Source organism: Mobula birostris, chromosome 18, assembly GCF_030028105.1.
Source record: "Mobula birostris isolate sMobBir1 chromosome 18, sMobBir1.hap1, whole genome shotgun sequence".
Lineage (NCBI taxonomy): Eukaryota > Metazoa > Chordata > Chondrichthyes > Myliobatiformes > Myliobatidae > Mobula > Mobula birostris.
In genome coordinates, this window is record NC_092387.1 from 41,622,878 (window position 1) to 41,645,974 (window position 23,097).

The 23,097-nt window shown below is 40.1% G+C and overlaps 1 protein-coding gene across 2 annotated transcripts in view; it reads left to right on the forward strand.

The window, feature by feature from the left end:
- The window catches only part of LOC140212077 (wings apart-like protein homolog), a 187,237-nt gene that overhangs the window by 70,111 nt on the left and 94,029 nt on the right, over positions 1-23,097 (forward strand). For both annotated transcript variants that reach the window (XM_072282570.1, XM_072282569.1), the window contains 2 exons: positions 6,374-7,432; positions 17,642-17,760. In XM_072282570.1, the coding sequence (XP_072138671.1) occupies positions 6,374-7,432; positions 17,642-17,760 (1,178 nt within the window). The remainder of the gene's footprint in view (positions 1-6,373; positions 7,433-17,641; positions 17,761-23,097) is intronic.

Below are 23,097 nucleotides of genomic sequence, written 5' to 3' on the forward strand. Positions count from 1 at the left end.
ATTTAGTGTGATGTTCAGCTGGGTGTTGAGTCAAAGGAAGTGAGTGCATGGGGGCAAACAAAACAAAATGCTGGAGGGACCTGACATGTTGGCCAGTATCTATGGAAATAAACAGGCAGGAGTCTAGTTCTCTGACTCTTAAATTTTGAGTCCTTAAACTTCCTCTGGATTTTGTCCAAGGCTAAATACAGGTCCAGAATTCTCAATATTCCGTAATTCCAAATGGGGTCTGACTGATGCCTTATAAAGCCTCAGCAGGACCTCCTTGCTTTTATGTTCTAGTCTTCTGAAAATTTGTGCATTTGTCTTCCTTGCTACTGATTTAAACTGCAAGTTTACTTTGAGGAGAATCCTGAACTGGTATGTTCTGAGTCCCTTTTGTACCCCCAGTATCTGAATTCTCTTCTATTTAGAGATATTCTACCTCTTTATTCTTCCAACCAATGTGCATAACCCCACATTTTCCTACTCTATTCCATTTGCCATTTCTTTGCCCATTCTCTTAATCTGTCCAAGTCTCTCTGCAGACTTCTTCCTTCTGTCACATTGCCTGTCCCATCCACCCATCTTGGTATTGTCTGGAAGCATAGCTACAATGCCATTTGTTCCTAGTTTAGTTAAATGTTGCAAACAGCAAAGTAGCCTGGGATACAGGTTGTAATGGGAGAACTTGAGGCTGTTTCAACTGAGTTGGTGAAATTTTGAAATTATTTTGTTGAAGGGCTTTGCAGAGTATAATAAAGAGGAATCTATTTCCTCTAGGAGTTTGTGGTGGTGGGTGGTAATCAAAGTCAGACCAGAGTAAGACAGTCAGGAGAAAATTCTCAGTGAGAATGATTATTTTAAATTGGGTGATATCTTAACACAACCATGAACTGTTGTAACCAACTTTGAAGTTCTCTTTGCTGTTGGGTCGAGCTTGCAGGAATCTAATGGAGCAATAATGCAAGTCCACATAGAATGTTGCGTAACTTGAATGGGAACTTGCTGAGCAACCTGCTGTCCTTGATTTCCAGTTGGGAGAGACACAGATGTAGGAGAGGATTCATATTGCCCCATTTTATCTTGTGCACGTAATGCATTACAGCTACATTGTAGGTGAATGTTTACACCTGTAGATGGACTGTTGATCAAAGAGACTATTTGTGTGGCACCAAACTGTTTAAGTTCTGCAACACGGCACCCGTTCAAAAAAAACTGGTGTTCTTTACACGGCTGATTTGTCTTGTAAATGGTGGAAATACTTAGGTAGAGAAGAGTCTATTTATTTGTAGTTTCTATTAGATTTCATTGCTAACATCATGAAGAGATGATTACGCTAGTTGGAAATCTTCACGGTCTGATTGTGTGGTAAGCATGTAAACTTGCTTTGTATCAGCCATGGTTTTTCATACATTTTTCCAGTGCTAATGGACTGCTTAATAATTGGTAACTTTTCAAATGGAACTGTACCCTTCAAATTGCCCATTGTTTGCTACAGGTAATGTCCACTCCACCTTGTAACATATTAGGTATTTATTTCAAGCCACAATCTATGCAGAGCTATATCTGTGATATTAACTCTGGGTTATTTTAACAAAGAGGCTGAATCACCTCATCTTCTCACTGTTATCCTTCAGTCCTAATTTTAGGTAGATCAGAGGGCAGTGGTGTTACTGTAATTGTTTTCCCCTCATAAAGCAAATAACAAAGTGATAAAAAATCTAAACAAAAATAGAAAACTCTGAAAATACTGACCAGGCCAGATGGCATTTGTAGGAAGAAAATCCCAATGATTCATCCTGCCCTGCTGACATTTTTTTTAAGCATTTTTTGTTCTTGTAACTATCTTCTCCTCTCTGGATCTTTATTTTGAAGACCCCAGAATGATTGAGAAATGTTCTGTTAACTTGCATTTCTCAAGTCTTCCAGGTGAGGCGACTCTTCACCTGCGAGTCTGTTGGGGTCATATACTGTGTCCGGTGCTCCTGGTGTGGCCTCCTGTATATCAGTGAGACCCGACATAGATTGGGAGACCACTCCGCTGATCACCTGTGCTCCGTCCCGCAGAAAAAGCGGGATCTCCAGTGGTCATCCATTTTAATTCCACTTCCCGTTCCCATTCGGATATGTCTATCCATGGTCGCCTCTACTGTCACGCTGAGGCCACGCTCAGGTTGGAGAAATAACATCTTGTATCCCATCTGGATAGCCTCCAACCTGATGGCATGAAGATCGATTTATCAAACTTCCAGTAATACTCTTTCTCTCCCCCACCCCCTGCAATTCCCCATCCCCTTTTCCCTTTCTCACCTTGACTCCTTGCCTGCCCATCTCCCTCTGGTTCTCTTTCCGCCTCCCTCTTTCTTCCATGGCCTTCTGTCCTCTCCTATTTGTATTTGATTCCCCCTTCTCCAGCCCTGTATCTCTTTTACCAAATAACTTCCCAGCTCTTTATTTCACCCCTCCCCGTCCTGATTTCACCTATCATCTTGTCTTTCTTAGTCCCCTCCCCCACCTTTAAATCTACTCATCTTTTTTCCATTAGTCCTGCTGAAGGGTCTTGGCTCAAAATGTCAACTGTACTCTTTTCCATCGAAGTTGCCTGGCCTGCTGAGTTCTTTCAGCACTTTTTGTGTTTTGCTTGGATTTCCAGCATCTCAGATTTTCTTTTGTTTTTTTAAGTAATGTAATAACATTCTACCTTACTTGTATCTTTCCTAAACTATAACTTTAAATTACTCTTTTAAAAATGCCAATCTCCATTACATCTTGAATAAATAGACCTGCTGTAGTGAAATTGGGATTGCATTCAAAACTGAAGCTACATGGCAAAATTTCAGAATACTTAAATAGTGGAAGCAATTCGATTGATCTTGATCATCAAGGAACTTATCAGCAAATCATTTGGGTGAATAACCAAAAACAAAAGTTAACATAACTTGAGAGTAAGGAGCACAAGTAAATCATATGGTCCCTTGGATCTGCTCCACTGCTGAATAAGGCCATAGCTAATCTGATTTTAGCTTTGTTCCAGTTTTCTGCTGGTTCTCCATTATACTTCACTGTGCACCAAAGTAATGTATCTGCCTCAGTGCTTGTATTTTTTTAAATTGTGAGCATCTTTGGGGCCATCTAAGAAAAAATGCACTGACATTGGAGAGAGTGAATTCTGAGAATGATTCCGGGAATGAAAGGGTAAACTCACGAGTGTTTGGTTCTGGGCCTGTACTCACTGGAGATTAGAGAATGGTGTGCGAGAATCTCTTGAAACCTATTGAATATTGAAAGGCCTATATAGAGTGGATTAGAGAGGTTGTTTCCTATAGTGGGGCAGTCTAGGACCAGAGGTTGATAGGCTCTTGATTAGTCAGGGCATGAAAGGTTACAGGGAGAAAGGAGAGTGGGCTTGAGAGGGATAATAACTCAGCCATGATGGGAAGGCAGAACAGACTGGACTGGGCAAATGGCTTCATTCTGTTGATATGTCCTCTGGTCTTGTGAATATATTCATGGTTTCTCCGTGCACAGCGCATAACTTTCTGGATTGGAATATTCCGAGGATTCAGAGTGTTCAGAAAAGAAATTCCTCCTCATCTTAGTCTGAAATGGATGACCTGTATTCTTGATTTTTGGCCTTTATAAACTCTTTTCCTTCCCTCCCCCCCCCCCCCCCACCGCTCCTCTAAACTTCACATTACTTGTTTGTCTCGTGTTTTTAATGTAGTCTAAGACTCTGAAGAGTTTCACACAAAGCACAAATAGCATAGCTCAGCCGAAGTAGATCTTAAGCAGTCTCTTCAAGAGAAGAAAACCCCAACCCCAACCCCAACCCCAACCCTTCTTTCCCCCCACATAAACTTTGCATGAGCAAATTTTACTCAACATGTTTAAATTGTTGGTAATGAGGTATAACTTCAAGCCCATTGCACAGATTTCACCTGTGCTAATTAGGACTCATCATATATAGGTTTGGTGAAGATACTATTCCTCCATTAGTAGGTTGTGGGTTTGCCTTGCTCAGGATGTGAGCACCTACAGTATTGTGTGGGTATATTGCTTCTGGAAGAGTGATGTTCATGGGGTGCTGCATTGTTGATACAAAATAGAGTTTTCATCTGTCTTCTCCAGTACCCTGCCATTTTATTCAACAAAGACTCCAGTCATTCTCATTCTCCCAATATTCCTTTTGGTTTCTTTGGAATGTCACGGGGTCAAGATAGTTGCTATATGATTGTAACTTTTTCCCCATATTTTTTAATCCATTCGCCCAGATTTAAAAATTGCTAGTTTAACTTCCGTTAGTAGAACCTGTTGGAGACTTGTGGGTAAGTACAGATATTGAAAGTAGTTTTCTTTTTGATATCCTTATAATGGCCATTGGTTGAGCATTTGTAGTACCCCCACATGAATAAAGCTGTGAGTACAAGAGCGAATAACCTTGTAAGTTAAATATTGTTCAGTCGGTTTTGACTTGTAGCACTTTGTGTTCTGATTTTGATTGCTCTTGCGGCCTTGTGAATCAGTGACAGTATATCTACAGTGTAATCTTGAAGGGTTTACTATGAAGACCACTAAGAAATGTTTACTCACAGATTGCAAATCATTAGTCCATCAGAGGGCAAAACAGTAATTCAAGAATTCAAGGCTGAATTAAAGAATTTTAAACTTTAAAATTCTGGGGATATGATCAAATGAAGTTTAAGCCATCGGGAATTAAACATGATTTTGTTGCGTACCGAAGTTGCCTTCAGGATTTGTAGAATGACCTACTGGTGTATTTTATGTCCTAATGAAAAGGTTCAACCAATTTTATTCATGTTGGTACCACTGACAGACATTTCAGTGCTGAAAATACTAAAAGAAAAAGAAAAGATGCTGGAGCCACTCCCTGATGAGACAGCATCTGTGGAGATTTGATGATTTTAGTCAGATTTTCTAATGAAGGTTACTAGCCTGAGACATGACAACTCTGTCTTTATAAGTGGTGGACGACCTACTGAAGATATCTGGCAGTTTGATTTTTATTCCTCTCTTGGCTGAAAATATGCCCAGTGTGATGGCTGCACTTTTAATCCTTGATACAAACTAATTAGATTTGGAACTATATTTTCTCAACTGTGTCATCGTTGCTAATAATCCTTTTGATATTTGCTTCCCTCATCTTTTTTGAAACTTTCCCTTTCCTTCCTGAATACCTTATAACCAGCAATAAGTTCCATCCCTTCTCGGGGCTGATCTCTTATTCTTGCCAGTTTGTTATTGCCCCATGTGATCATTTGGTGCCACAACTCTCAGACATTATTACAGAGAATTTCTGTGCATTCACTTCTTGCTCATCGCAGATGGCTTTATATTTCTCCTGAGTGATTCTGAAGCATTATTACAGTAATGTTGAAGTTCTAGCTCGCAAAGGGGAAAATGGAGATGAAATGTTTTCATCAAGCGATTAAACCTAAGCAAGTCATTTGCATTGTGTATAAATGTTTTTGATGGCTAGCTGACATTTTACTAGTTCATTAATATGTTTGATATTTTAACAAAGAATGCTAAATTTATGTAGGGCATTAACCTAAATACTTTGGCATGCAAGCCGACATTTGTCAACAGCTGAGTTTGAAAGTTGTGCTCACAGACAAGCAGTTTGATGTTTTGCAGAAGAATGAAAAGCAGGAAGGAGTAGCAACCTGGTGGTAACTTCATTCCAACTCCTTGACTCCATTGGGAATGGAGTTTGTAAATTGAGCAAAGAGCTGCAAAATGTACTACAGAGAATGCCTAATAAATCTATCCCCATTAGAACAAATTATCTTTGCTGAAAACTTCAAACCATGATTAAGTAGATGATCTTCACTGGATGCAGTTATTGTCACTGGTCAAACCATTTAAATTTTCTCAAAATGTCTGTTAGAGAGATACAGGCTCCATATCTGAACAAAATATGTCCGAATGTCCACTCTGAATGTTATTGTTGCATTTTGGATTGTTAAACTGGACACTATCTTGCAGGCTCCTTGCTGAAGAATTTTTTCTTACAGCCTTGTGTACTGAAAATCAGTTAGCTGGTTACTCATCTGTATTACCCAAGTAATTGAATTTGAAAAATAATCATGTTGGGTTTGAGAACTCTAGATTGATGAGACCTTTAGTTTGGATGGAAGACCAAATGGTTATTTTCCCCTCAATCGTGTGGTGTGCACTCGTGTTGCCCTTCCACACATTGGCATGGGAGCTCATTGTAGAGTACCACTGGACGTGCTGCTCCACCTGATAGTTCAAAAGATAAAGTTGAGTGAGGGGTAATTTGAAATTGCAATTTAATTTCAGCTGTAGCTGAAAGCGGAAGTGGGATATAAGCTGCAAGATGTTAACTGAAATCTGTTTCATTCTGCAGGGGGCAAGCACCAAGATCCATTGAGAGAAGGAATTGAGAAAAATAGTTTTCCCAAGATCAAGAATGCAACTGAAAATGAAAAGAAATCTGAAGAGCCCAGCACAAGACAGGCTGGTATTAAAGCTGATGAATCACCTTTGGATAGTTGGGATGAGATCATGAAGAGCTCAGGGTCACCCTCTGAACTGCATCAGAGGACAGAATTCCAGCCATGGGTTGGTGGACTTGGCCGGATGCTTGGTGTCAAAAACGAGGCCTCTGATGGAAGGCAAGGCAAGCGTGGAGATATTTTCTTACACCCTGATAGGCCTCTGGAACTTAAAGGTAACCAAGGAATTTTTGAGCGGGCAGAATATTCCAGTTTCAAGGATGAGGAGATAGAGAATGACTCCCAGCCTCTCAGGTCAAACTGCAGGACGTACTGTCGTTCAAATAAAGGTAAATCAGGAAGTGCTGGCACAACAAATTTTGATAAAATAATTGATGGCACTGGGAAATCTGCTCAGGCTGACCTGATGGCCAAGGACAGCTTAAAACTAGACACCAAAACTTCAGGGACAACAGGCAAGCCATCTACAGCTCGGACTGCAAGAGACACTATTACCTTGCCCTCGTCTTATCTATCACCTTGCAATGTCACGCTTCAGGATACCACAGACAGGAGCATGGATGAATTTACTACCAGTCCAGCTGACCTGGGAGAAGCAGGCCGCTTAAGGAAAAAAAATGATGCTGCGGCGGGTAAGGCTGCTGTCAGATTTCGGCCGACCCAGTCCAAATCCAAAAAGGACGCAAAGCTGGAGTTCTTTGGTTTCGATGAGCAGGAGGGAGAGGAAGGTGCCTTCCAATCAACTGGTGGTGCAGCCAACTATAAAATCAAGTACTTTGGTTTTGATGATCTGAGTGAAAGCTCTGATGAGGATGATGACTCTGAATCGGAAGGCAGGCACCGGAAAAAATCTTCAGTCAGAATGGGTGATATTGGGGATCTTCTGTCAAACTCTGAGTCATCAGACTCTCAAGGAAGCCAGTCGCAGTCTCAGCACAGCACAAGTACAGGTGGGTGAGCACTTTCAAAAGGTGACAGTATGGTTCTGCTTGCTGCAAGGTAGCTCAATTTAGTGTGGTTTTGATGTCTGGGAAGACCCAGAAAAATTAGACATGGAGGCAGCAATTTAACACCTTCATCTTTTCCACTATTTGGTTGAAATTGGATCAGTGCTAATGTGTAGTTTAAAATTTATTAAAAAATGGAGAATGCAAATATAGTAAAATACAGCTACTACAAGATTTCACCGCTAGCTGCATCTTCTCTCCACCCTTTTTCCACCTTTTGCAGGAACCACCCATTCCGTAGCTCACTTGTTCACTCATCCATACCAAAGACCTCCCTGCCTCCTGGCACTTTCCCCTCCCACTGAAGGTGTTGTGATACTTGTTCTTGTATCACCTGTCCTGCAACTATACAGAAACCTAAGCAGTTGTTCCAGAAGGTTCATGTACACCTTGTTTACTGCACATTGTGCTCCTGGTATGGCCTTCACTACATTGGCAAGGGAAGTGCAGACTAAGCAACAAATTAGCAGAGAGCACTTGTATCCTGTTCGCAGTGGTCATCACAAGCTTACCACTGTGCGCTATTTCATTTTCCATTCACTGCAAGGTGAGGGTTAACAGGAACTAGAGCTACAGCTCCTTTTTCGGCCTGGGTAGTCTACAGCCCAATGACTATGAACATTAATTTTCCAATTTCAAGTAACCCACACCTCCAGTGTTTTTCTCCTCCAGTCTCTCTCTTCCCCACCTCTACCCTTGGGGACTGAAGATATCCCTCTCTTATACCCCACTCTCTAGCCTCTATCACCTTTTTTTGTACTACCCATATATTTGACCACTGATTCCCATCCCCATCTCAATTTGGAACTGCCTCCCCTTCATTTCTTCTCTATTGGTTCATGTTATCACTTTCCTTGTCAGATTCCTGTTTATCACTCTCCTAGCTATCTCTACCTTTACCTTCACCCTTGCCCATCTACCTAGCTCCATCTGCCTTTGTCTGCATTTGCTTATCATTCCACCTGCCTCTTTCTGCCATCTTCACCCCTCCCCTTCTGCCTGGCTCAATCCTTCATTCTTCACCTCCTCACCTCCTCACCTCCTCACCTCCTCACCTCCTCACCTCCTCACCTCCTCACCTCCTCACCTCCTCACCTCCTCACCTCCTCACCTCCTCACCACCTCACCACCTCACCTCCTCACCACCTCACCTCCTCACCTCCTCTCCCCCTCCCCCTCTCCCATTTCTACTGGCTATCTCCCCTCTCCACTCTTAGTTCTGATGTGAGTTTTCAATTCAAAACATCAAATTATTTCCTTCTACGTTTCCTATTCAGCCGGCTGAGTTCTCCCAGCAGATTGTTGCTTCAGATTCCCGCATCTGCAGTCTCTTATGTCTGTAATAAAAACTTGAAACTTGACTTTCATGGACTCAAATTTTCCAAATTATTGTGTTGCTTCTATCGATAAGCCATGCTGAAGAGTAGTTTAACAAATTTTACAGTGAGTTTAAAGGGAGTGGGAAATTGAACCCTGGTGAGTTTTAGTTTGTACAGACTAACTGAAAAATATATACACTCCGTACCCCAAATCCAGCCACATTCCCATTTTCAGCCTGTACTTTGGACTTGCATTGTTCCTGACCCTGTCTCTGGCCCATATTCTGGATTCCCAGATCCAGGACTAATGTGTGAGCTAGATGCTGAACTGTCAAGTTCTACAGACAGTTGCCTTTCAGATTAGCAGAGCTTTGGTGAATTCAAAATGCTGTTGCAATAATTGCTTGACAAATGTTCATTATAGGGAAATTAGAGCAGTACAAAGCACAAAGGAAAATAATTAGCCTAGTTGCTGTAAAGTTTGCCTCATGTGAAATTGTATCCATGAAACTAATTAGTACTGAAATTATAGTCAAATAGTAAGTTTTTTTTGCTTGTGATGTCACAATGTAAACTTTTACAATATTTTGATCCATCCAGCAACATGTGCATCTGAAACCAGCTGTTGTGTGACATCGAAAAAACATATTTGGGCTCCAAAGCTGCTTCAAAAATTCTTAACCTAAGTCTGCTGAGTAATTTTAAAATTAACCTTGATTAACTGTGTAATTAAGAAGTTATCTGCAGTTTGAGTTGCACTGTTAGACAAAAATTGTGCATTGTTGGTGGTATGGTGGTTCAGGAAGGGGAGCTGCTGTCTCAACAGTGGATTTGGGTGCTAGGTTGGTAGTTTAATTGGTCATGGTAGATTGCCCCTATTGTTTTGGTGAATGGTCTTTTGTTTTTGGGTTGTTGAGAATTTATTGTGAATGGGTGGTTGACGGTTTGCAGAGTTGAGGTGGACCAAAGGTTTTAATTTAGTATAATACGCTTTCATGACTTATTCTAATACTATGATAATAGGGTACGCTTGAGATTTTGGTAGAGCAGATTTTCTGAGTAATTCAATGTTATTTCCACGATTATCACAATATACTTTCAATTTTTTTTGTTTAGCTGTTATGCATAATTAGAAATTTTCCAGTGAACCAAGCAAAAGTGCATGAGTCGTGGTTCAAGTGAGCGAGTAGCCAAACGGTTGGGATTTCTGAGCAGCTATAAAGCAGATTGAGTTGTACTGTACCAGTGTATTTGGTTCTCAGGAGAAAACTTTGTCTTGATGAGCTCCAAAGATTATGTTTAACTCCCACATCTGGCTTGCTCACTACCTAAAGCCTCAATTTGATCCCATATCGCATGCACCCCCAGTATTCTCGAATTCTGCTGTTTGGCAACTCCACTCTCCCTTATCCACCACTATTCCTTGGGTGTGTTTATCAATCCTTGCACAATAGATTAGTAGAATTTTTAAAACAGTGACCCAGAGAGAAAAGTATGTTTGCTTGCCCTTGTACTTCCAAGTGCTGATCACATGAAGGAAGAAGAGTGGTAATGAGGGGTGGGAAAGTGTGAGTGATGGGATAAGCAAGGGAGAAATGGGATAGAACATATTGGAGGAGGGAGTGATTGGGGTTGGAGCAAGCAAAGCAGTCCAAATAAGTTTATGCCTCTCCCTTTTGCAAATTTGCACAATCTCTCAGACTAAGCATGTTAATCATATAAATTTGCCTGGTTTATGTCTGTTACGTCTCCCTGTTGTTCATTTTCTAATTATTCTGAGTAACTGTAAATTCCACCTTTGGCCAAAGGTAATGTAGGCTCTCAAGCTGTGCAAGCATATTTGGTACAGAGAAGAGTTCAGATTGATGAAATCCAACCACTTCCAAACATTTGGAGCATTGTTCAAAAAAACACTCAGGACATTTAATGCATCAAATGGCCAAACTGGGTAAATTCTCTCTTTTAATGTGCCCATAGAATCTTTTAAACACTTCAATTTATTTCATTTAAAAGGACCTTTTATACAGGATTAATTTTAATAAAGCTGCAGTGTAAAACATGTTATTGAATAAAATTTGCTCAGTAAATGGATGTATAATCATATTCATTCACTGTTGTGAAAGCATACACAAATTGCAGTGTCAATGAGGCCTTAATTTGCATTTGTGCACGTCATCAAATTGCTCATGCTTGTTGTACTGTCAATGAGCAAGACGAGTGATTAACAAAGTACGGCTGCTGAACATGTCAGTATGCTCAGCTACTGGACCCCATGGGGAGTTTGGTGTTGTGAAACCCTGTAATACCATGATTCTGAATCACAGCTTGGATCCTCCTGATACAAAACTGATGATCTCCCAATGACATTTTAGTGTAAAGATTGAGGAGGCAAGGTAAGTTAATTTTGAAAAAAATTAGAGGTTTTAAAAACTATATTGAATAGTGTTTTCCCAACTTGCCAAGTTTTGTTCAATATGTATGGCTAAAAGGGTTTTTGAAATCGGCCTGTTAATTGCACTCTGAGACTGACACTCAACTGCAACTGAGATCATGTGCCATTGGAGTGTAAAAAGTCAACAAGATAAGGTGTGCGTGGTATAACAGCGAGTAAAGCTGATGCATCATAGCTCCAGTGATTATGGGCTCCATCTGTGGAGTTTGGGCATTCTCCCTGTTCCTGCAGGTTTTCCCCCAGCTGCTCTAATTTCCTTTCATGTACCAAGTCCTGTTTCAGTATTGATTGGCCACTCTATACCTAATGTAGGTGGGTAGCAAGAAGTTGTGTGGGAGGGTATTGGGCATGTCTGAAAGAATAGGGAAAATGGGTATGGGGAATGGACTTGAGATTCAGAGCCAGAGTAGGCCAAGCAGGTCTATGATGTAGAACCCTAAAATAAATAGGCAAGAGTATTGCAAGGCTCTGATGTGAGCTCGCAAGATCTGTTGAGTTTAATTTTCAGCAAATCATATCAGTTATGACTTGGAATTCTTAAGTGTGGTAGACATGGGTGCTTGGCATAAAGAACACAAGTGGTTTAAAAAAATTGATTCCATTTACAATTGACCCTGATTGACTTCAGTGAATTGATTCAAGGTAGGACTTATAGTATTTTTCAAGAAGATGCAGTGGTACTTTATATTTGCTTATCCACAAGGAACATCTTTCATGGTTTGGCACTTAAGACTTCTCAAAATGTAGAACTTCAGGTTATGGAGTCATAGTCAGCATTATACAACATGGGAGCAGGGCCCTTCAGCCCATCTCATCCATGCCAACCAAGAGGCTTCCGGAACTCGTTGCATCTGCTTTCATTCTTCCAATGTTCTTCTGAACTTTTCTCATTCATGAACCTGTCCAAATATCTTTTAAACTGTATAACTGTACCTGCCTGTATCACTTCCCTTAGCAGTACTGTCCTCTAACTTATCCCTCAGGCCCTCTTTTACATCCTTCCCCCTCACCTTAAACTAATTTGCTCTAGTTGTAGATTCCTCTACCTTGGGGAAAATGACTGACTCTACATTTTATCTATGCACCTCATGATTATATAAAATTCTATAAGGTCACCTGCCACTACCATCAGAATCAGGTTTAATATCACTGGCATATGTTGTGAAGTGTGTTTTGCAGCAATAGTACAATGTAATACATAATTAATAAAACCTATAAATTACAATAAGAAAATATATTAAAATTAAGTTAAGTAGTCCAAGAAGAGTAGGAAAAAAAAGTAGCGAGGTTGTGTACATGGGTTCATTGTTCATTCAGAAATCCAAAATCAGAGGGGAAGAAGCTGTTCCTAAAACATTGAGTGTGTGTCTTCAGGCTCCTGTGGCACCATCTTGATGGTAGCAATGAGAAGGAGGCACGTCCTGGGTGATGGGGGTCCATAATGATGATGCAGCCTTTGTTTGAAGCATCACCTTTTGAAGATATCTTCAGTGCTTGGGAGGCTAGTGCACATGTTGGACTGGCTGAGTTTGCAGCTTTTTCTGATCTGATGCAGTGGCCCCTCCATACCAGATGGTGATTTGACTTCTTCCAAGCCAATCTTGTATCAGATTGGCTGCTCACCCTGGAGCCCATGTGATCTCACCTTCTGGACCAGCCTGCCATGTTGGACCATGTCAGTAGCTTCACTAAAGTTGTTACAAATGCCTGCTGCCCTGCCGTCAATCCTAATAAATCGTTTGTTTCTTCAAAAAACATTCAAATTTGTGGGATGCTATTCCCTACATAAAACCATGCTGAGGACTCTAATCAGTCCTTGCCTTTTCAAATGCAAATGGTTCTATCTCTCACAATCCCCTCTGGTAACTTAAACAGCTCTGATTTCAAGCTAACCAGCCTGTAGTTCCCTGGTTTGTCCTTGCAACTCTTAAGTAAAAGCACAGTACTTGTCAATGTTCAGTCTTCAGGTACATTGATGGCTATGAGAAAATGCAAAATTCTCTGGCAGAGCTATAGAAATTTTTCGTCTTGCTTCCCATAACATCATGGGGTAGATTTGATCTGGAGACTGTCCACATGTGCCTCTAGAATGCCAGCACCATCAGCTTTGTTTTGGGCGTGCTGTATCTGTGCTCACTCCATCTTCCAGCCTCCTTACAGTGATAGTTCCTTTTGTTCTTACGTATCACCCCCATGAGCCTCCGTGTCCAACATATCACTCGCCACAACTTCTGCCATCTCCAAAGGGATCCTACCACCAAACATATTTACCCCCCCCCCCCGCTACACACACACTCTGCAGGGATCGCTACCTCCATGATTCCCTTGTCCATTCATCCTTCCCCACTAATCTCAGTATTAGCACTTATCCTTGCAACCATTCACCTGGTATTTCCAACTACCTTCTAGCTAATCTTCTTTTCCAGTCCCGAAGAAGGGTCTCAGCCTAAAACATCGACTTCGGTTCATTTCCATAGATGAGCATCTTCCATAGTTCCTCCAGCATTTTGTGTGTGTTGCTTTGGATTTCCAACATCTGCAGAATTTTTCACTTATCTGTGGATATGTTTCAAAGCATCTTGTTTTCTTTCCTGAATTCCTTAGTTTCCAAGAGCTAATATAGACAAGATGTCTTATAGGAGAGACATGATTTAACTGGAAAGAACGTAGGAAAAAAGAGGACCTGAGTTATAGGGAGAGGTTGGCCAGGCTAGGTCTTTATTCCTTGGAATGTAGGAAATTTGGAGATGATTTTATAGAAATGTTTAAAATTAGGAGGTATAGATGAGGTGATTACTCATTCTATTTGCAAGGGTAAATAAGCCCAAAACTATAGGGCATAGACACAAGGTGAGACATGAAAGAGACCTTGAGAGTGGTGAATAGATGGAATAAGCTGCCAGAGAAGATAGTTCAGGTAGATATAATAGATTGGCTTCACTCACGTGTATGGAAACACAGTGAAATCTGTTGGTTTTGTGTCAATGTCCAACACAGTCCGAGATATGCTGAGGCCAACGCACAAGTGTGGCCATGCTTCCAGCACCAACATAACACGCCCACAACTTACTAACTCTCCCTTGTGATGTTTTTGGAATGTGGGAGGAAGCCAGGGCACCTGGAGGAAACCTACATGGTCATGGGGAGAAAGCACAAGCTCTTTACAGGCAGCAGAAGGAATTGAATCCTGATCTTATAGCTGCACTATAAAGGATTACACTAATGTGCTGCCCACTATGGTACCATGACAACCCCCCCTCCCATTAAAGTAGTATAATTTAAGAAACAATTAACTAGGTGTATGGCTAAAGTGTTGACCTGAACACAGCACAATAGGACTAGCTAGCTGGCACCATGTCAGCATGGACCTGTGAACTTGTTGCACCAAAGGTTTCATTGTTTATTGCTCTGAGTAAAAGTATTCATTTATGATCTATTTCCTTACATGTTCTTATGCTATTGACCTTTAATTAGATATTAGTCTGATCTGGTCAGAAAATGAATTAATCATGTGGAAAGTGCTCATTTAATTAGTCAGTGGTTTTGCTACAGTATATTTTTAAAAAAAACCGGTCATCTTGCACGATTCTAGCATATTAACAGGACTATGTATGAAGAAGATTTGTTGAGCTTGTACCATGCAGTGATTGTGATTCCTATTAAAAGGAAAACCTGTTCCATTAAGTTTGCATACATTCTCATATTGCACAAATGTCCACTTTTTTTCTGTACTGGTACATAATTGAGTGTTTTTCCTCATAATCTGGCCATTGCTGGCAAAGCCATGTTTATTGCTCATATGTAGCTGCTAGGAGCTGCTGAAAATTACTTCAATTCTTTCATATTCAAAACAAATCTACAGAAATGTTAGTTCAAGAAAATCATAGTTGGCTTTGAGGAATAACATGTCCACCAGGAGTGCAGGAATAAATGGTAATGTTAACCTGATATCATTGGTCGTTCTTGTAATCTGTTACTGTCTTTAACTGTGCAACTCTTTTTTTTGCTTACTATATTAATAGTTTGTCTTAAGCAAGAAAAGAAATCCACAATTGGACCAAATTACTACTTTCGGTGACTGATAATAGTATTTCCAAAGCCACCAGAAATGTTTATTTAAAGCTAGAAAACTAAAAAATGTGATGCAAATTATTTATACATTTTCTTAGTCTCCAGAGAGTGAGTGTTTCAATCAGAAGTTATACCATTAGGATTTCCTTTTGCTGTGCTCTCGAGCTGGTGGTAGCATTTTTAGTGATTATATACAATGGCATGAAGTTCTTTGGACAGTGAGCTGAAATAAGTGCCAGTGATATCAGCTGTAGGCCATATAAAAACATAGAACATTATTTTGACCTACTTTGAGCCTCACTTTAGAAGATGCTATTTTCCCTGTTGTTCTAGTCAACATTTACTCTTTAATACCCATAAAAAGCATGTTTTTTTATCCCATTGTTAGAATTTGCAATGCTTAAACTGGCTGTTGCATTTCTTATGACAGAGGATGCTTTGAAAGGATTTTGACTTTAGATGTTTTGAGCTTGTGAAAGGTGCTACAAATATGTAAGACTTCATTTTTAATGCAATCTGATGAATTTTTCTAACATTGAACTGAGATTCTCATAGAAATTGGAATCATTTTCTTTTGCAAATAATATTACCATACCCACTTGAAATGTGCAGAAGAAAATTTCTGCGCATATAGGATGACCCCATCATGTTCCATTTTTAATTCAACGGAAAATAAGCATAAGCACTTGACAAATTGCGAAAGAGAAAACTTTGTCCTTTGAATCATTGCAACATTCTCAGAAGTATTGTAAGACGATCTACAATGTGCTAAACTCACTTCCTGATTTTGTAACTTTAAGTTGAGGTGAGATGGAGAAGTTTGCCTTTTCACCCTTGACAGAAGGAAAGAGATAACTTCAAACAAGTGTTAAACCTTAATAGCATCAGTCATTGGATGTAGTAAGTTGAAAGCAGAAGAGTTGACAACTTAGAGTTGATAACAGAAAGTGATCATGGTGGTTTGTTCATAGGGTGTGGGAGCAAGATTTGGCCAGATTTGCTTTTCTCATCCATAAGTGTCCTGTTTTAAATTAGATTATCCAAAATAATTGCCTGCTCTTCGTATTATCCACACAACAAATTAGAACATTCAACAGAAGGAAACTATTCATTTGTTTTGTGTCAATTGTAAAGAATTATCAAGTTGAATTTTACCATATGTCCAATAGATCTCCAGGTTTTGGCTGTTTAGGTACATATCTAGTAAGCTTCACTCAGTCCTTGATGACACCCTGGTTAGTGCTGATGCCTCAATAATCTGACTATTTTCCAAACATCAGTAATTAGAAAATCCATGGAGTTCAGAGCACTTTGACTTGCTACATTTAGTGTAATATATTGTGACATGATTTGATGTTGAGGACTCGAACACTCTTTGCAACCCTGTATAAATCTCAGTCATTGTCCATTAAAGCAGAACTGCAGTAAGATCTATAGCCCATTTGACCACCTGCACTAGAACAGTTGCAGAAAGCTTCTGAACGGTGCACTGCTGGATCTACATGTGTCCCACTGAAGAAGTGAATGATGGTGCTCTTTTAAGAATGACGTACTTCTGGCACGTTATCGGTTTTATACTGTGGATGAAAAGGAGGTCACTTTGATTCTAATGATGAAAACTTTAGTCCTAGTGGCTAGGCATCTGGCCAAACTTGATAGCTTATCATGTAGTTTGTTTACGATTGGCTCTCAGGATGTCATTGGATATTACGATTTTTGACATTGGAGTAAATGCTAGGGTTCCTTATTTAAAAACACATTTTAACTAAAGAAGTCATACAACTCTGGGAGCCTATTTGCACACAAGAACACTCAAATTGCAATGCAGTCATGGCCAGGCAAATAATTTCATTGTACTGATTTATGGGGGTGATATTAGTCAGCAACCTCTCTCCTGCTCTTTATATAATTCTTTGGAATGTGTCCTAGATCATCAGGTAGAAATAAGGGATTTTATTAATCAGATTGCAGCAAATCTCTGCAAATCACTGACACCAGTTTGCCATTTGCATTGTGATCAAGAAAAAAATCTAAATGAATCCCAGTTAAACTTCCTGTAAAATATCTAGGTAATGTTGCTCTTACTACAATCGTAATACTTTATTTAAGTAAAATTTAGTTTGAATTACCCTCTGAATCAAAAAACTGTAGCTATGAAAGTCCACTGATCATAAACTACATGTATTGGAATATGGCCAGCGTTTTGCTGTGCTGACCCATAAAATTACCATATTATACCACTTGGATGATAAGAGTTTTATAAGTAGCCTTTCTGTTTCACATTGATTGTGGTAATCTGTACTCTTTCAGATCCTCTGGAGTTCAGTGATGAGTCAAATCCCAATTTCCCTGATGTTGGTAGGAAACAAATTAACAGACAGGAAAAAGCCAAGGAAAATACCAGGAAAATCTTCCATGGACCTAAACGGGTAAGTATTGCAGGCTGCTGCAATGCTCAGTAGGTGTGTGGTTTGTGCTGTGCTTGGTGTTCTGCTTGGCTGAGCAGATATGTGCAGTGGTTTAAGAAACACATGTTTCAGCCTCTGTTGCCAATCTTGGGCATGTAGATAGTGTGGTGAGACCATTCTGCCCTCTGAGTAAGGTGTATGTTAGAATAAGATGGTACCATTTCCAGCCCGACTACATGCCCTTCCCAAATTGGTAATGATTACCCCTAAAGTTCAAAAATTTATTATCAGCCTTGAATCTACTCTCAAGCAGAGTCACTTTAGAGCATTTCAAATAATGACAGGCATCAGAAACATAATACAAGAAATAGTGTCTCTTCTTTGAGGTCTGAAGATGAATCCTTGAATATGGTCCAGTCCACCGATTAAAAGCAGTCCGATAAATGCTCCTTTGCCTTTATTGACTATATCTTCACAGTCTCACCACCGGTGCTGCGGGTCTTCAGTCTCTGCCTCTACATTGGGAGTAGCGTACATTGGACTTGCCAAAGTGCGGGCACAGAATGGTGCGGTAAACGTTCTTGATCAAGTAACAGCAGTCAAATATGTTGGCTCCTCTGGTACCACAGGTGACATGATAGTTTGTTAGTCTTCAAGTTGGCTAGGTTGAAGTCCCTTACAGGGCATCAGGGTACACTCTCTTGTGACTTGATCATAGTGCTCAGTTCCTCCAGTGCCAGCTTGATGTTTGCCACATGTAGAATGTACACCACTATCTGAATAACAGGGAGTAGTCCTTTGGCAGATAGAAGGGACAACTCTTGACTGCCTGATAATCCAGCCTGGGGGAGCAGGACTAAGATAGACCCACCATGATACGGTACTCATGAAGCAGACACCACTGCCTCTGCATTTATTTGATGTCCCTGTCTAGTCAATTCAGTGGTGGGTGAAGCCCTCTGGCTGGAACGCTGTAACTGGCTGGCGAACCGTGTCTTTATGAAGAGTACACAATAGTTCTGAATGTCCCTCTGGCATCAGCATTTCTTTACCTTTCACCATTTAAATATTAACTTTGCTTTTTCTATTTGTCTTTCATACATGGATGAATCACATTTCATTCCATCTTGCCTACTTTGTAGCTTCTTTATATCCTGCTCTGCTCACAGCCTACTATCTTATTAGGCTTGTTCTTTTAAACAAATGGATAAATTCCACAGTTTGCCAATTAACCTTCAAGCCACCTGACATTCATAATCAATTTTATTGATGATAAATTGATCATGACTTAACCATTAATCCTTGTGGTGACCCACTGGTTGTAGCATGCAAGCTTGAAATTATCCATTTCTGCCTCTTTGTCCCTTTAGTTCTATGCTGACCTATTTTTATAATTTCAGGAGGTAATTTTGTTCACCAGCTTTTTGAAAATACAAATATAATACGTCTAGCTTCTGTTATTTTCTGTCTGTTACACTCTTAATACAACTTCAAAGTTCAAAGTAAATTTATTATCAAAGTATGCCAAATAATTTGCTGTATTGTAGAAATATACACCAGTTTTCCTTTCATAATTGTTTACTTAGTCTTGTGTGCCCTGTAGTCATAATAAAGTTACTAATAATAGATTCCTGTTCTTTCACTTGTCAGAATAGTTGACGATTCCTCATTTTCTAAATTCCTCCTTTCTTGAACAGGATGAATTTTTCTACTTTGATTTCCATGTGGCCATTTTAAATGCTTATTGGCCTCTTTATTAGGGACACCTTGTTAATGCAGATGTCTTACCAGCCAGTCATGTGGCAGCAAGTCAATGCATAAAAGCACACTGACATGGTCAAGTGGTTCAGTTGTTCTGACCAAACGTCTGAATGGGAAAGAGATGTGATCTAAGTGACTTTGACCGTGGAATGATTGTTGTTGTCAAATAGACTGGTATGAGTATCTCAGGTACTTCTGATCTGGGATTTTCACACAAGTCTCTGAGAGTTTACAGAATAGTGCGGAAAAAAAAAATCCAGTGAGCCAGCATTTCTGTGGGCATAAACCTCTTGTTAATGATGGGTAGGAGGAGAAAGGCTAGACTGGTTCAAGCTGGTAGGAAGGCAACAGCAACTCAAATAACCATGCAATACAACAGTGGTGTGCAGAAGAGCATCTCTGAATTCACAGCACGTGTGCCCTTGAGGTGGATGGGTTACAGCAGTAGAGGGCCACAGCAGGTTCCACTCCTGTACCTAATAAAGTGGCCGCTAAGTGTACATAGGGAATTCGTCAACTTATCTCAACATTTAGAAGTAACGTGATGCCTCACTATTTAGTATCAGTCCTCTGTAGTTCTAAAGTTCATGTAATGGCACTTCACAGCATGGAGTATTCTGCCACTTGGTAAGTAGGAGAGCCTGTAAAACAGCTCTCCACACAAGCTTCTGAGATAGGTAGTCTTACAATATCACATGTCTGTTCCATGTCCAGCCTTCCAATCAATCAGTTATAGGTCATATTAGTTTTCATACAGGAATCACTTGAACAACATGGGAGCATGCAGAAAGATAAGCCAGTAAGATTCACAACCCCCAGTGCAATTTCAGTTTGCCTGTGAGGTTTTGCTAACATCCATGCCACAAACTGTTTTCTCTCACATACTGACTCAGACCATTCAAATAATGACCGTATCCCTGTCCTGAGTCAGCAACTTGTTTACCATTGAATAAGTGATGAAAGCTTGGATTGACGGAAACAGTTGCAATTTCCTGTGGCTGCTTGAAACCCTTAAACACTTTTCTCATCAATCCCCAGCTGGTGGAGCTGGTGACTTCCCCCCGTGACTCTGGGTTATGCTGCTGCATAATGGGATCTGTACTGGAGCAGGAAGGAGCAGCAAAGATTGAGGGATCAGTGTCTCGAGTCCACTGTCGGTGACCTTTCTGAAATTGGCATCTAGATGGAGTAACGGAATAAACAGCTGTTGCTTTGGAGTCTGTTAAATCATGGTGTTGATTTCAGATTTCTTCTGACTGCAACAAATTCAGCTCTCCGCTGCCTGAATGGAGTCCTCTGCGGTCCTGCCAGGAAACTTTGTGTTGCTATGTAAGCAAATCTACTTGCTGCTGTCAGAGGATTAGCCTGAATTCTCAAGGCAAGATCAGAGCCCCATGTATTCACTTGGTTTCTGTCTGGATGCAGTAAAACTTTTGTTCAACCTCCCCTGGCGAAGTGCCTTCAATGGAGGCCCATCTATACTGTGGATTTATTAGGTTTTTAGCATTGGAGGGATGAGGAAGTGTGAAAGCTGAATCTTTATGGTAAGGGAATAATTACTGAAGTTGTGGTTGAGTAAGATGTCTGTTCATGTGCAGACAAAAAATTCCAAATAATAATAAAAAAAAAATACTTGTTCACCACTGCCTTTCATGACAGGACCTGTAGCCCTTCTCAGTTTATCTTCCATGCCTTGATTCACCTATAGCTGTCAGATTAAACAAGATTAGGCCTTGTAAACCGTTGTCTCGCATCTTATTTCATGAAGAGAGATATTATTATGGAGCACATTTGAACAAACTTTGTAACTGCTAGTTCCAAGTGAGAAGGCAAGATTAATCACTAGCTGCATTTAGGCACTGGAAACATCCTGTCACAACTGAGTTTTGTGCTCTGCCAAGAGGCACTTCATTGATAAGTGCATAAAGTCCATTAGTAAATGGCTCTAGAGAGTTATAATATTAATTGCTGTTTGGGATGCTGGAACATTTTTGAAATTCATTAAGGACTGAGTGCCCTGCACAGTTGTTTTATGCTTTTATATAAGTGGCTATAGTTAATGGAACACTGCAGTGTCAAATGTTGAATCTCCCCTGAACTGCAGGCAAATAGAATTCCAGTAAAGAACTATTCTTATATCTTTTCTACTCTAGTACTCTCATTGTCCTGCTGCTATCGTGTATTGCCCTCTGTGCCATATGTACCAGGTGCTTTTCTCAGGTCTGTGCCATACCAGATGGTGTGGTCATGGTTAGCGTAATGTTTTACAGCACCAGTAGCCCAGGTTCAATTCCACTGCTATATGTAAGGAGTTTATACATTCTCTCTGTGACTGCATTGGTTTCCTTCAGATGCTTCGGTTTGGCCTCAGATTCCAAAGATATACGGGTTAGGGTTAGTAAGTTTTGCGCATGCAATGCTAGCATTGGAAGTGTGGTGACATTTGCAGGCTGCCTCCAGCACATCCTCAGACTGTTGATCGTTAATTCAATCAAGTTTCACTCTGTTTCACTTTACGTGTGACAAATAAAGCTAATCTTAATCTTCAATCCAACAATTGAATGTGATGGAATATGTGACGGATGACTATAGGGGTATGTGTCAATATCTTAAGCTAAACTTTCTCAAGTCCCTCCTGACATTCCTCATTAGCAACAAACCTGTGCTGTAGTTGTGAAGAGTCAGAGCAATGGTGTTTGAAAGTACCAGCTGGATGTGGCAAGATTTATTATTGTAGTTGCCTATTTAGTCATGTAGATTCATGACTTCCCAACATTATCCCTGTGATGAAAAGACCTTTGGTAACATGGTGCCTTTTATAACCCTGGGACATCTATGGTAATTTTATATTCATAGTTATGGCATAGGAAAGAATGAGGAAATCTGGAGGAAAATAGTTAAGTCTTCGCCTTTAGCTGCTCACAGCTGCTGTGAGGAGATGAAGAATAGGCTGGCTGATGAGTGTAGGCTTGGAGAAAGATGAATCAGTGAATTTAAGAAACACACCTATATGTTAGACTAAGAAAACTGTAGTAAATGCAGCATTTGGAAAATTTTTGTCAGCCACGCTGAGCTTTAAGGTTTTGAACTTGTCTTCTGCAACAGTTTCTTTGGGAAGGAGAATAGGAGCCAATATGATAGGTACCAGTGAGGGTAAGAAATATTTATGTTCAAAGTTCAAGGTAAATGTATTATCAAGGCCTTGTATGCTGCCATATACTACCTTGAGATTCATTTTCTTGCCAGCATTTATAGGAAATAGAATTTATGAAATTATAGAATTTCATATCAAAGAATTTATGAAAAAGTATGTGGCCAATGTGCAAAAGACAAAAAATAAAACATAATGCAAATAATAAAAAAGTAAATAAATAATACTGCATTGTAGAGTCCTTAAATGGGTCTATAAGTTGTGGAGTCAGTTCACTATTGAGGTGAGTAAAGTTATCCATGCTGGTTCAGGAGTAAAGTGGATGTAAAGTGATAACTCGCGCCCTGCCATAGCTGTTGAGTACCCTTCTAGATTTTCAGTTTAGTCCAATTGCCATTTCACTTGTGAGATGGCTTTCTGGAGGTCATACCAGGATCTTCTGTATT